At 41.8% G+C, this 13,415-nt stretch overlaps 1 protein-coding gene across 2 annotated transcripts in view; it reads left to right on the forward strand.

The window, feature by feature from the left end:
- The window catches only part of BACE1 (beta-secretase 1), a 37,434-nt gene extending 26,791 nt beyond the window's left edge, over window positions 1-10,643 (forward strand). The window contains exons 6-10 of one of the 2 annotated variants that reach the window (XM_075840157.1): window positions 1,926-2,027; window positions 3,384-3,500; window positions 4,043-4,192; window positions 5,150-5,321; window positions 10,105-10,643. In XM_075840157.1, coding sequence (XP_075696272.1) covers window positions 1,926-2,027; window positions 3,384-3,500; window positions 4,043-4,192; window positions 5,150-5,321; window positions 10,105-10,346 — 783 coding nt within the window. In that variant the 3' untranslated portion in view covers window positions 10,347-10,643. The remainder of the gene's footprint in view (window positions 1-1,925; window positions 2,028-3,383; window positions 3,501-4,042; window positions 4,193-5,149; window positions 5,322-10,104) is intronic. The other variant, XM_075840158.1, reaches the window with a different exon arrangement.
- The last annotated feature ends 2,772 nt before the right edge of the window (window positions 10,644-13,415 follow it).

Here is a 13,415-nt window from a genome sequence, read left to right on the forward strand (position 1 = left end):
ATTAACCCCTAAGATGCAGCGCCCAAAAGCGAGTGCTGCATCTAAGGGATACAGGGAAAGGATAGGACCCCTGGTAGTTGGCGGGCACATTAACAATTGCAAAAAGGAAGGTTGCCTGCAAGCAGCCAAGCCCAATTTCCCAACTACCAATTGACAATAAGAATGAAAAATAATAAATATAATAACCTTTATTAGGCTACGTATAGCCAGACAGACCACATAGATTTGAAGTTAAAATTGTCACTACCTAAAACACCGGACTTAGTTATCAGTTACCTGTATAATTACAGGCAGAAATAGTGGTTGACTTAGGAATAGTGTGCAGTTCCCTAGCCAGTTCCCTAGCCAGTTGTATTGTTAGATTAGCTAGTCAAGAATAGTGAGTCCGGTCTGCGGTAGGTATTAAAATCCTAACAGCCCCCCCCCTTAGATCCCTGCATCTAAGGGGTTTACTAGCAGATCGGAACCCTGCAATGCAATCGCAGGGTTCCAATGGCTGCTCTGGCAGACTGGAGGCCTAACCATGGCCTCCTGTCTGCCAAGTATGGAAGCCTGCAAGAATCGCTATTTTTTGGTCACCACCTTTCCCAAAACATGGAATAAAAAGTGATCAAAAAGTCACATGTACCCCAAAATAGTGCCAATAAAAACTACAACCTGTCCCGCAATAAATAAACCCTAACACAGCTTTTTTTTACGGAAAAATAAAAACGTTATGGCTCTCAGAATATGGTGACACAAAAAATAAATAATAATAAAAAAAAAAAAAGGGATTTTATTGTGCAAATGCTGCAAAACATAAAAAAAACTATATGGTATCGCCGTAATCGTATCGACCCGCAGAATAAAGTAAAATTGTCACTTACAACCCATGGTGAACACTGTAAAAAAAAAAAAAGAATAAAATACATTGTTGGAATTGATTGTTTTTGGTCACCTTGAGCTCTGAAAGCCAAATGGTGCTTCTTCCCTTCTGAGCCCTGACGTGTGTCCAAACAACATTTTATTACCACATATTGGGTATTGCTTTAATCGGAAGAAATTGTTTTTCAAATGTTGGCGTGAGTTTTCTCCTTTTATTCCTTGTAAAAATTTAAAATGTCCACGTTTTATCAGAAAAAATAAAATTTTCAATTTCACAGCATAATTCCGCGAAGTTCAGCAAAAACAACTGTGGGGTCATAATGCTCACTATAGCCCTCGATAAGTTCTTTTAGGGGTGTAATTTCCCCAAATGGGTCACTTTTGGGGGGATTCCAATCATTTGGTCCCGCAGGAGCTTTGCAAATGTGACATGGTGCCGCAAACTATTCCAGCAAAATATGAGCTCCAAAAAGCCAAATAGCGCTTCTTCCTTTTGTAAGCCCTGCGGTGTGTCCAAACAGCAGATTTTCACCACATATGGGGTATTGACGTGCTCCGAAGAGTTCACGCTACAAATGTTAGGGTGCTTTTATTCTCCTTTATCTATTGTGAAACTGAACTGGTCCATAAAAAATGCTTTGGAAATTTTCTTGAAAATGTGAGAAATTGCTGCTAAAGTTCTAAACCTTGTAACGTCCTAGAAAAATAATAGGACGTTCAAAAAACGATGCCAATCTAAAGTAGACATATGGGAAATGTTAACTAGTAACTAGGGCGAAGATGCACCCACTAGGTTCTCTTTACTGGGGTACATTATAGATGTTCTAAAATAGAAGTGTCTTTTGAGAAGTGTCTATGGCTGTAATTTTGAAACCTGAAGCCTATGTAAAATAATAAACCGATAAATAGAGGCTTCTCAATTAAGATAACATTAAAAAAAACTTGTTATCAAGGAAAGGTCTGTGATTATTCCTAGAGAAGATCAATGGTCGCTTGTACTTGCTTTGGTCTGTAATGATTCATAGAGGACATCAGTGAATTCAGTCATTTTATATTCTCAGTACAACTATGATAAGAGCATTGTTGACAGTGGAACCACAAACCTTCGCCTACCAAAGCGAGTATTCGATGAAGCTGTAAAAGCGATTAAAGCTGCTTCCTCGGTGAGTAAAAGACATTGAAATGATAATCGTAAGTGGAACAAAGAGTAATCGTCTATTTGCCATATGTACTATAGATATTATTCTTAATGTGGGGACATCAAAGAATATTTTTTCACTCTTTAGCTTGTCTTCTTTTTGATGTTAGTGAACGGGAACATTCTTGTTTACTCCCAAAGGCTAAACTGACTTGTCACATGTAATGTCGGGGTAGGGAGATAGACAGGTGAGCCCTTATCTACCCACCACTCAGTCCCTGCCTACTTGCTTGGCCCGTCCTAGGCGACGGCGTACAACTGGGCGACGGTCCCTACGCTCAATAAGTGCACGACAGACAAACAGACAAGGGTACACAGAAGCTAAGGGAAATGGGGCAGTTGCCCACGGCAACACCGTGAGCAACAAGAGTAGTGAACGAGCCGAGTCAAACCAGGAGTGTACGAGGTACCAAACGCAGAGCAGGAGAGTAGTCAGTAAAGCCAGGGTCAATTTGAAGCAGCGGTCAATAGTACTAGCAGGAACAGCAGAGCCAGGAAACCAGACAGAATCACAGGCAAAGGAAGAGCAGGAAATGAAGGTATAAATAGACCGAGGGCGGGAGCTAGCTCCGTCTGGCCAGGCTGTGATCGGTTCTCCCACTCCTCAGCCTACCAGCCTGAGTGGTAGCAGATCGAGTCACTCTATCAGACCTAGGAGCAGATGCAGACTGATTAATCACATGCGTCGACACAGAAGCTGTGTCTGGCAGATCCTTTACATCACAGCTGAGAGTTTGCTATAATTGTATACAGTCTAGACAGTCTTGTGTGAGCTAAATACATCGGCTGCACCAAGACTTAGGGCTTACCGGCAATTTAGTATATGATGCTGTTATCTTTGTGCACACCGGACATATCATCAATAAGTTATTTGTGCTGAATCAGTATTCAGGAACACAGTCAACAACAATAATTGAGTCAATAGCCAGGCAAGGATATACCTTCATATGCAGGCAAGGAGACATGGCCGAGGTCTCCTTTAAATAGGCCGACTGGGTAACTTCGGAGGGAAGTCACGGTTGTCATAGCAGCCAGTCGCTTCCTCAGCAGAGCCGCGGCCAGATCAGCTGAGCTGTGACTGGAAAAAAGAGAGAAATCCCATGTAGCATCTCCCATGTAGAAATCCCATGTAGCATCTCACCAGAAGTGTTCAATCATCTGTGCATGGGCATGTCAGGGAACACTTAGATTAAATGGTTCCGAAAAGAGAAGTCCAGCACCAGTGGTTGTTAGTAAAATCTTCTGATTTATTTAGGGGCAAATAGTTAAAATACAAACAGGGTAACAGAACATAGTGCAAAAGTCTGCTTACACGTTTCAGGCACGGAGAGTCCCCTTAGCCATAGCTAAGCACTCTCTAAGAAGAGAGAGAGACCTAACATGGACGCCTACCAAAGCCGAAGCCACCAACGGGGACGCAGCGCAGGAACGAGGAGAGGTGAGTAACATATACATTCATAAAACCATCAACCGCAATATCTCACTCCCCCATTACCAAGGTCCAGGAATCTGAGATATGGGGAGCTGTTTTATAAAGTCTTTATCTGTAGAGTTGTCCCTGTGGCTGACTCTGACATTGAGGAAACATTTTAGTCACGGTGATTTTCTTTTCCTGACAAAATAGTGGATCGTGAAGTAAAAAAATTGTCTTTATTACCCTACAGAGTCATTATTTTATTAGTCTGGGAAAGAAAATCCCCAGTGACCACAGTGTTCCCTCCATGACAACGACAGAAGCAGAGAGACCTAAAGTAGCTCTAGTGTTAGGACCTCATTAAACAACTCTCCACATCTCAGCATCCTGGACACCTCGGAGTGTGACATAGGTAGACGAGTATTGGGGTTAACCGTAATTATACCTGAATTTTCCGATTTTGCGTAGCGATAAGCTTTAAAAGGCACTTACATAATTTATTAAACTAGTTCTCCTTTTTATTATGTCATAATTTTGTCTGGCATGTTTGATTCTGCAATGTATAGACCGAGAAATTCCCCGATGGTTTCTGGTTGGGAGAACAGCTGGTGTGCTGGCAGGAAGGTACAACACCATGGAATATCTTCCCTGTAATTTCTCTGTATCTGATGGGTGAAGCTACTAATGAGTCATTCCGCATCACCATCTTGCCGCAGGTTAGTGTCCGGTAAACATATAAATATGGAGCCATTGCAGATAGCCTGCAGCCACCATTAGAGGGACTTCAGTGGCTTACTGCGTACATTTATGCAGCGTTCAGTACTGTAAGCTGTCAAGACTGTTTGTATTTTGCGGCCCGTAAACATCAAATCCGTTATCCGCTTTCACGGTCTGTGTGTTATCAACGTGTCCTCCGCATCCCTCCCATATGTCATTCATGTTCACCAATCCGCAAAAGGAACAGAAGGCAGGAAATTATGTCAATAGCTTGTCCTAACCCCCTGAGAAGGTTACATGATCCCCGTCGTCTAGCAACTCATCCGCAAAACACAGACAGTCATCTGTGTGCCCTCGGTGGTTTTCACGTTGCCATAGAGTTGGATGGGCGAATGCCGAGCCGAAGTTATGGACAGGAATAGGACATGCTCTGAGTTTTACGGCCCGGTCCCAGTCACATGGTGCCGTGAAAAACTTGGCGCATGGGGCCATAGAAATAAATGGGTCAGGGTGCTATCCGTTAAAAGAAACGGTCATGTGCATGTAGCCTAAGCAGGGGATTTGGAACCTCAAATGAAGCTCCACTAGCTATAAAGATTTATTATAAAATGAATTAGCACAGAGTGTTGGACTTGTTGTGATCACCACCCTCAAATGATTCCTAGTATAAGATGGTGACACCCTGCTAGATATAGCATAGATAAATTGAGCATACAGTATGGTTAATTCCCTTTTCCAGTAAAATCTTTTCTCTGTTGTGTAGTGCTCTTATTCATGAATAACTTTATATAAAAGATTTATCTTTTCATTTACTTGCCAGACAGACATTTGAAATTAAAATGTGATAGTTTGAAATTTGAGGTTATGTCCTCCATGCTTCAGAATATGAAACGTTTGTAGTTCTTGTCTCATACTACTGAACTTTTTTTGATACGTCAGTCTTTTTCTCCCCGCAGCAATACCTTCGTCCTGTGGAGGATATCGCTACCTCTCAGGATGACTGTTATAAATTTGCGGTATCCCAGTCTTCCACTGGCACCGTCATGGGAGCTGTCATCATGGAGGGCTTCTATGTTGTTTTTGACCGTGCACGTAAACGCATAGGATTCGCAGTCAGCACATGTCACGGTGAGAAATGAATCACACTTGTTTAGGGCTTTTATTTAAAAAATATGAAAAGCATAGTTATGTGACTGTATGATTATGTGGCAAATACATTTCTTTCTTTTGAGCGTTAAATATACTGTGACGGGACAAAATAAATAATCATAAGTAATCTATTCAAGATATAATTGTTCTAGCAATTCCACAAAATAAGTTTTCCAATAGACAGATTGACTGCTCTGGGAGTGAATGTAGCAGCCTATAACATGTAAATGGATTTCTCCTAAGGGCTCCGCAGTTCTACTGAACCAAACTTTCTGCATCATATGGATCCATGGTGCTGTAAGTTCAGTTCAGTTGAACACTGCGGGTCCGAATGTTAAATCCAAAAAACAGATAGATACAACACACCAATCAATGGGGCCAAGCGTACAATCACGTCTGAAAAAGGCATTATTATTAGAAAGCTGCAAGGAAAATGATTCAAATGATAACTTTATGTAAGGCCCAGTTCACACTCAGGCAGTGGCGTTTTTTTTCGCGGGAACAAAAAGAGGCATGTGCTTTCTTGCCGCGGTTCCGCCTCTATGCTCCCATTGAAACCAATGCGAGGCAGACAAAACCTGCGGCGCTGCGTTTTTTGCCTGTGGTCCTTGCATTAGCTTCAATTGCCGTATGTTCCCTTGCCCTCCTAAGGAATCTATCTGCCTTTTTGTCCATAGGGTCTTTCAAACAGAAGAAGCCCTTCTCGAAACTCTAGAAGTAGAAACGTCTATTTTGGGGGATATCTTCCAAATTAGCAAATCATCTTCCTCAAAGGGTTGATTGTGTTTACATTATTTGGATAAACACGTTCTTGTCTTGTTTCTTCCGTTCTTTTTTAATTAGCGCTGCCACATTTTTATGGACAGAAAAGGATCTTATTCTCCTGCCTTCAAGACCTTTAAAAATGATGTCCTCCACATTACGGGACTCTTTCAGCTCTTCGATTTTTATTGTAACTCTAATAGTCTTCAGTAATTGTTCTGTATCTTCTGCTGGAAAAAAGGGTTTACCATGCATCCTATCATACGAGGACGAAGACGTGGAAGAATCTGAATCTATTTCTTGACTCTCCATATTACAAAACTCTTCTACTGAGCTGTAAATTTCAGACCGCTCATTTCACCCTGATGAAGTAATCGGAGCATCCCTATGTCTAGATTTGGATTTTTTGTAAAGGTATTCCGAAGCTGAATTTTTATTAGTCTTTGCAAGATAGAGGGAGATTCTTCTTCTACAGTCTCTATCTATACAATCCTTACTTAACTGCTTAGTATAGGATGCAGATAACTTCACTTTACAAAGCTCACATTCTTTATTCTTAGTTTTGGAAGAAAGCCTTCCGAAAGCCTGTCACCCTGCAACAGCATCCTTCCAATCTAGTAAAGGAAGATAAAATAAGATATACTCACACTTTTCCCCTGAAACTTGGTTATCGGACAAGGCGTCGGGGTAGCAGGCTCTTCCATAGCTGCTTCAGCGGGACCCTTCATACAGTTAGGTACAGAATTATTTTAGACAGTGCCACAAGTTTTGGCATTTTAGCTGTTTAACAAAACATATTAAATATAACGTTATATAATCAGTATGGGCTTAAAGTGCAGACTCTCAGCTTTAATTTGTCGGTAATCACATCCTAATTTGAGGAAGGGTTTAGGAATTACAGCTCTTTAATATGTAGCTGCCTCTTTTTCAAGGGACCAAAAGGTAATTGGACAATTATCTCAAAAGCTATTTAATGGGCTGCATGGGCTATTCCCTCGTTAATCCATCATCAATTAAGCAGGTAAAAGGTCTGGAGTTGATTCTAGGTGTGGCATTTGCATTTGGAAGCTGTTGCTGTGAACCCACAACATGAGGTCAAAGGAGCTCTCAATGCAAGTGAAACAGTCCATTGTTAGGCTGGAAAAAATGAAGAAATCCATCAGAGCGATAGCACAAATGTTAGGAGTGGCCAAATCAATAGTTTGGTTCATTATTGAAAATAAAGAGCACACTGGTGATCTCGTGAATTTCAAAATGCCTGGACGTCCACAGAAGACAACAGTGGTGGATGATCCCAGAATCCTTTCCATGGTGAAGTAAAACCCCTTCACAACATTTACCAAAGTGAAGAACACTCTCCTGGAAGTAGGTGTATCAGCATCTAAGTCTACCATAAAGAGAAGACTTCATGAGAGCAAACCATTAATCAGCCTCAAAAATAGAAAGGCCGGATTAGAGTTTGCCAAACAACATCTAAAGAAGCCTCCCAGTTCTGGAACAGCATTCTTTGGACAGATGAAACTAAGATCAACCTGCACCAGAATGATGGGAGGAAGAAAGTATGGAGAAGGCTTGGAACGGCTCATGATCCAAAGCACACCACATCCTCTGTAAAACATGGAGGCAGTGTGATGGCATGGTGGGGGCAGTGTGTTGGCATGGTGGGGGCAGTGTGATGGCATGGTGGGGGCAGTGTGATGGCATGGCGGAGGCAGTGTGATGGCATGGCGGAGGCAGTGTGATGGCATGGCGGAGGCAGTGTGATGGCATGGCGGTGGCAGTGTGATGGCATGGTGGGGGCAGTGTGATGGCATGGTGGGGGCAGTGTGATGGCATGGTGGAGGCAGTGTGATGGCATAGTGGGGGCAGTGTGATGGCATGGTGGGGGCAGTGTGATGGCATGGGCATGCATGGCTGCCAAAGGCACTGGGTGTTTATTGATGATGTGACTGAAGACAGAAGCAGCCGGATGAATTCTCAAGTGTTCAGGGATTTCATTTCTGCTCAGATTCAACCAAATGCAGCAGGTTGATTGGACGTCGCTTCACAGGACAGATGGACAATGACCCAAAACATACTGCGAAAGAAACCCTGGAGTTTATAAGGCAAAGAAGTGGAATATTCTGCAATGGACAAGTCAATCACCAGATCTCAACCCGATCGAGCTGCATTTCACTTGCTTAAGACAAAACTTAAGGCAGAAAGACCCACAAACAAGAAACAACAGAAGATGCCGCAGTAAAGGCCGGGCAAAGCATCACAAAGGAGGAAACCCAGTGTTTGGTGATGTCCATGGGTTCCAGACTTCAGGCAAGCATTGCCTGCAAAGGATTCTCTACAAAGTATTTTAAAAAAAACAACATTTTATTTATGGTAATGTTAATTTGTCCAATTGCTTTTGAGCCCCTGAAATGAGGAGACTGTGTAGAAAAATGGTTGCAATTCCTAAACGTTTTACAGGATATTTTTGTTCAACCCCTTGAATTAAACCTGAAAGTCTACACTTAAATTGTATCTCTGTTGTTTCATTTTAAATCCAATGTGGTGGCAACAGAACCCAAATCATGAAGATTGTGTCACTGCCCAAATAATTCTGGACCCAACTGTATGTCCCTAGAAGCGCTGCAGAGGTGAGTATTACCACCACAGAGCCATGGTCCCACCTGGAAATATACAGTATACTGGTGGACTCATGGTTGCTGCCACCAGCCCTCCCCACGAGCTGAGTCCATTTCCGGAAACGGAAAACTTCAGAGACTTCCTCAGCCTAGTACCATCTATCCTACACCGGGAAAATACAGCTGCCATGTGAGGGGCATGACATCGACTTGGTGCCGGCTATAACCTGGGTGCCGAGTGCACCTACTCTGGACATCCTCAGAAATATGGTACCAAGGGAGAAACTATGCCCGCTTTGCTTTCAACCAGAAAACCACTGAGGCAGTGAGGGAGGTTCTACCTTTTTGTGCTTGCAGGTTTCCTGTCTTTGGAGGAAGATCCTCTCTCCTGGAGCTGTCATGGGTGGAGGGAGAAAAAATTGTAAATAGAATAAATTAGGTAGTTACTTATAGCAGCCATACAGGTTGCTGCTCTTATTTTCTACCATTCTTTAGTAACATCACATGCTTGTCACAGTTTATAGGGGTATGCCAGTTTTAACAAATACATTTTATTTTTGTATGTTATATAATTTTCCAATATACTTTCTGTATCAATTTCTTACATTTTCAAGATCTCTGCTTGCAGTCATTCTATAGGAACCTTCATTATTGACTTCCAGTGAATAAAAAAAGTCTTCGTCATGAGATGAACACACAGGTGCACGGTCCTTTACTAGATACAGCTCTGATACCTGGACTGTAATTGTGAGCCGAGGACCTGTGTAATCCTCACAAAACAAGGACAGATTCCGATAATCAAATGGAAGTAAATAATTCATATTGAAAGACAGCAAGCAGAGAAATAATAATAAAAAAAATTATAAAGAAAGTATATTGGAAAATTGTTTAACTTTATACAAAAAAAATAACATTAATTTGCTAAAACCGGAATACTCTTTAAACTTGTGGAGAGGGTGTTATATTTTCCTTAGGACTTGTGGGTACAGCATGACCCAGACCGCTATTATTGTGAAAAGTATGAGATTTTTTTCCCCCCATTGATAAATACAGGATCGAATTGGCCCATCAGGGCATGCGGCTCTTGACCCAGGCTCTGACACCATAACGGGCCAAAAACTTCAATCATACACAAACCCCATTTGGATCCAATCGCTTGCCACTAGTATAAAATTACATTACTGTGTTCTGTATGTGCAATGATAAGTTTAAAGTGGAAGTGCATATGTGGATAGAAAGGGTGAAATCATATGCGTTGTCCTCCATGGTCTATCATAAGCGTTGGCTGTCCCCGTAGTTATGATAAGCAGGATGTTTTTCAAATCAATTGATATAATGATAAAAAAATGTTTGACCATATACTATGTTGTAATATCTTGCAGTTCATGACTATTCCCGCAAGGCCTCGGTGGACGGTCCATTTTATGCATCAGACTTGGAAGACTGTGGCTATAACACCCCACAGCTGGATGAGTCGGCATTGATGACCACCGCCTATGTAATGGCGGGTGTTTGCGCCCTCTTCATGCTCCCTCTCTGTCTAATGTTGTTCCAGTGGCGCTGCTTCCGCTGTCTAAGACGATCACAGGATGATTTTGCTGATGATATTTCCCTGCTGAAATAAGAAACGACATCTCTCCCATCTATAGGTGGCTGCCTCCAAGTGGCAGCAAGAGAAGGCGACCTGTGCAGTGGGGTCTCGGTATAAAATGGCCATTGGTCCTGCTCCGGCAAGGTCTACCGGAGAAGCCAGGACATGAGTCCATCAAACAATGGATTATTTTGCCGTTTTAAAAAACAGCCCCTCAAATCTCTCACTTGTGATTAAGCAGAAATGTGTCTTCTTATGTAACAGAGCTAAATGCAATTATGACAGAGGGTGCGTCTATTAACACAAAGCCATATCCAAGACTAACCGAAACCGCATTCCCTGTTATTCATGCTTAATGCTAATTTGTTTGGGCCTTGGTTTGCCAGTGATAAGTTAAAGTATGCTGGAGCAGATGGCAGAATTGGCAAAGGTTTAAAGGCTCCAAATATGCACAAGTCCCACGGTTGTAGGGTAGCATGTATGGCCATTCACGTACAGGTGTGGTGGTGGCATCCATACAATAAACACATAATGAATAGTTAAAGCATGCCAGGGAGTGCCCCGAAGTTAAAATTTCCCTTTCCAGTCCACAATTTTGCATTAGGGACCAAATGTTTACTACAAGACAGGAAACCTTATTAAGTTAATATCCCCAAACTGAATGTGTTTTTGTGTACAACATCCCACACATGCTGCAAATTTCTACCAGCACCTAAAATAACGACCCTACAGCATCTTTTCTTGCTCTGCATTATGCCGTTATTTCTCTCGGAAATTTATAAATGTTTTGACAACTGGCCGATAACATGCCACTTGTCAATAGGTTGTGTCCATACACAGTCGGTCAGCACTGATTGGGCAATGTCAGAGTGTATAGGGGCAAGTCCCAATAACTAGGACCAAGAGTGGCCAAGGTAAAGCCTAGTAGTGAATTTATTCATGCATTTCCAGGAGGAATAACATAGGGACAGCAAAATGCAGAGTTTTCCCTGGAAAAGATGCTCCAGAATTAATTATTTTTATGGGGAATGCAAGTATTTACAAAAACAGACATGTCAGGGGAGCTCTTTAATGGTTTAAAATTTAGGTTTGCAGTATGGGATGTTTAGCCCTTCCCCATAAATATTTCATCCTCCTTTTCAGATCTGAGGAGGAGATCTGCCTATATCAGATCCTTTTTTTTGTGCAGCATATGTACCAGGCAGGAACACTCTGTATAACGTGTTGTCCCACAGCCATAAACTTGTATCAGACATATTTTCACCCGTACATTTGTTATAAATTTGGGTGTGCGGCATGATACAAAGTGATCCTACCAGCTGTCATATTTCATAGAAGATGATCACAATAGATGATCCAGTCTGGATCCGAAAAAGGGATGAACCAATGATTTTCTTAATCTAACTTTAAACAAGGATCATTGTCAATAATTGTTCTATCTGGTACTAAACTGATCCGTAACAATCAAAACCATCTACATTTTAATTTTGGTTTTGATTAATCATTATTGTGGATTTGTAACATGTATTTGGTTGTTGTTAACAGTACATGGGGCTTACAAGCATGTTGAAACTTATTTGTAATGTTACATTTATGCCCAGCTTAAAGAGTAACATATCAAAAGTCTTTTTAAAGTGTGGATACTCTTTAAAGGGGTTTTCCAGCCAACAAAAATCAATGGCCTATCCTCAGGATAGGCCTTCAATATCTGAAAGGTCAGGGTCCGAGTACCAGGATCCCCGCCGATCAGCTGTTTTAAAGCTTGTATGAGCGCTGCTTCCCCTTCATTTCTTGTTCACTGTGAATAGTCGACACGCATTTAGTGGCGATTCACAGGTATTGCAGCCATTCACTTCAATGGGAGAAAAGGCTGCAATATGTGTGAATCGCCGCTAAATGTGTGTGGAAGATTCACAGTGAACAAGCAGAAATGAAGGGGTAGCAGCGCTCGACCCCTTCAAAACGGCTGATCGGTGGGGGTCCCTGGAGTCGGACCCCGACCCATCAGCTATTGATAGCCTATCTTGAGGATAGGCCATCTATTTATATTGGCTGGAAAACCCCTTTAAAGGCCTCATGCCTCACGGCGGCGTAAAGAGTCCCTACAGTTCCGCATTACAAAACCGTAGGCGCTTTCTGTGCTGGTGCATGTTTCCTCCGTACTGCACTTTATAAAACAGAGGTTGGTGAAAAAACCGTTGTAATATGAAATCCGAAGGAACATGCCACAGCTCCAAACAACTCAGGATTTGTAGAAGACCTAATGGAGTACCAGAAAACCTACAATGATGCATGATTAGTTATAATCTCTGGTTAAAGAATGAAGTCAAATGGCAAAATTACAAATTGGTAAAGCCAAAATATTGTTATAAAAAGATACCAGTTCTGCTGAAGTGTCAAAATTTACTGCATTTACATATACTAATTATTGGAAATGGGTTAGACACAAACAGAACTGGTCAACCATCAGGTCATAAATAACGTTTAGTGATATGGCATCATTGTTCATATAGTAACAAAGCAGTTACTAAACAAAAAAAATACAGTAGATTAATTCTAATTGCATTACTACTATGTTTATAATACTTCCAAATGTGAGATTCTTAGTGCACATGTTGATCAAACTATGTGAGCCCACTTGCCACGACAAGGCGACCTCTTTAATGTGGGTCCCTAACCTAAACTAGCACCTCTCTCCTGCGCCTAAGCCTGCAGAATGAACTCAAATGTACAAAGCAAAACACAAAGTTGGTCAGCACATCCTAAGGCCCCATTCAGACAGCCGTAATTTTCATCCGTACTAATGAAATTGCGGACCCATTCATTTCTATTGGCCACGAACACCTTTACCGTATATTTACGGATGTGTGTCCAGGCAGTAGAAATGATCTGCAAATTATAGAACATGTCCTATTCTTGTCCGCAATTGCGGCTTCTGCAATTGCGGTCGACTACAGAGGTGTATCCGTAGCCATTGGATCCATATTTGCGGACAGTAAAAACCCTTCCAGTTGTGTGCATGAGGCCTAACAAAATGACATAAATGTGCAGGGGCACGTACACTGTGACTGTAAGCAATACAAAACAAACCAAAAACCATTG

The sequence above is a fragment of the Rhinoderma darwinii genome, chromosome 10, assembly GCF_050947455.1.
Source record: "Rhinoderma darwinii isolate aRhiDar2 chromosome 10, aRhiDar2.hap1, whole genome shotgun sequence".
Lineage (NCBI taxonomy): Eukaryota > Metazoa > Chordata > Amphibia > Anura > Rhinodermatidae > Rhinoderma > Rhinoderma darwinii.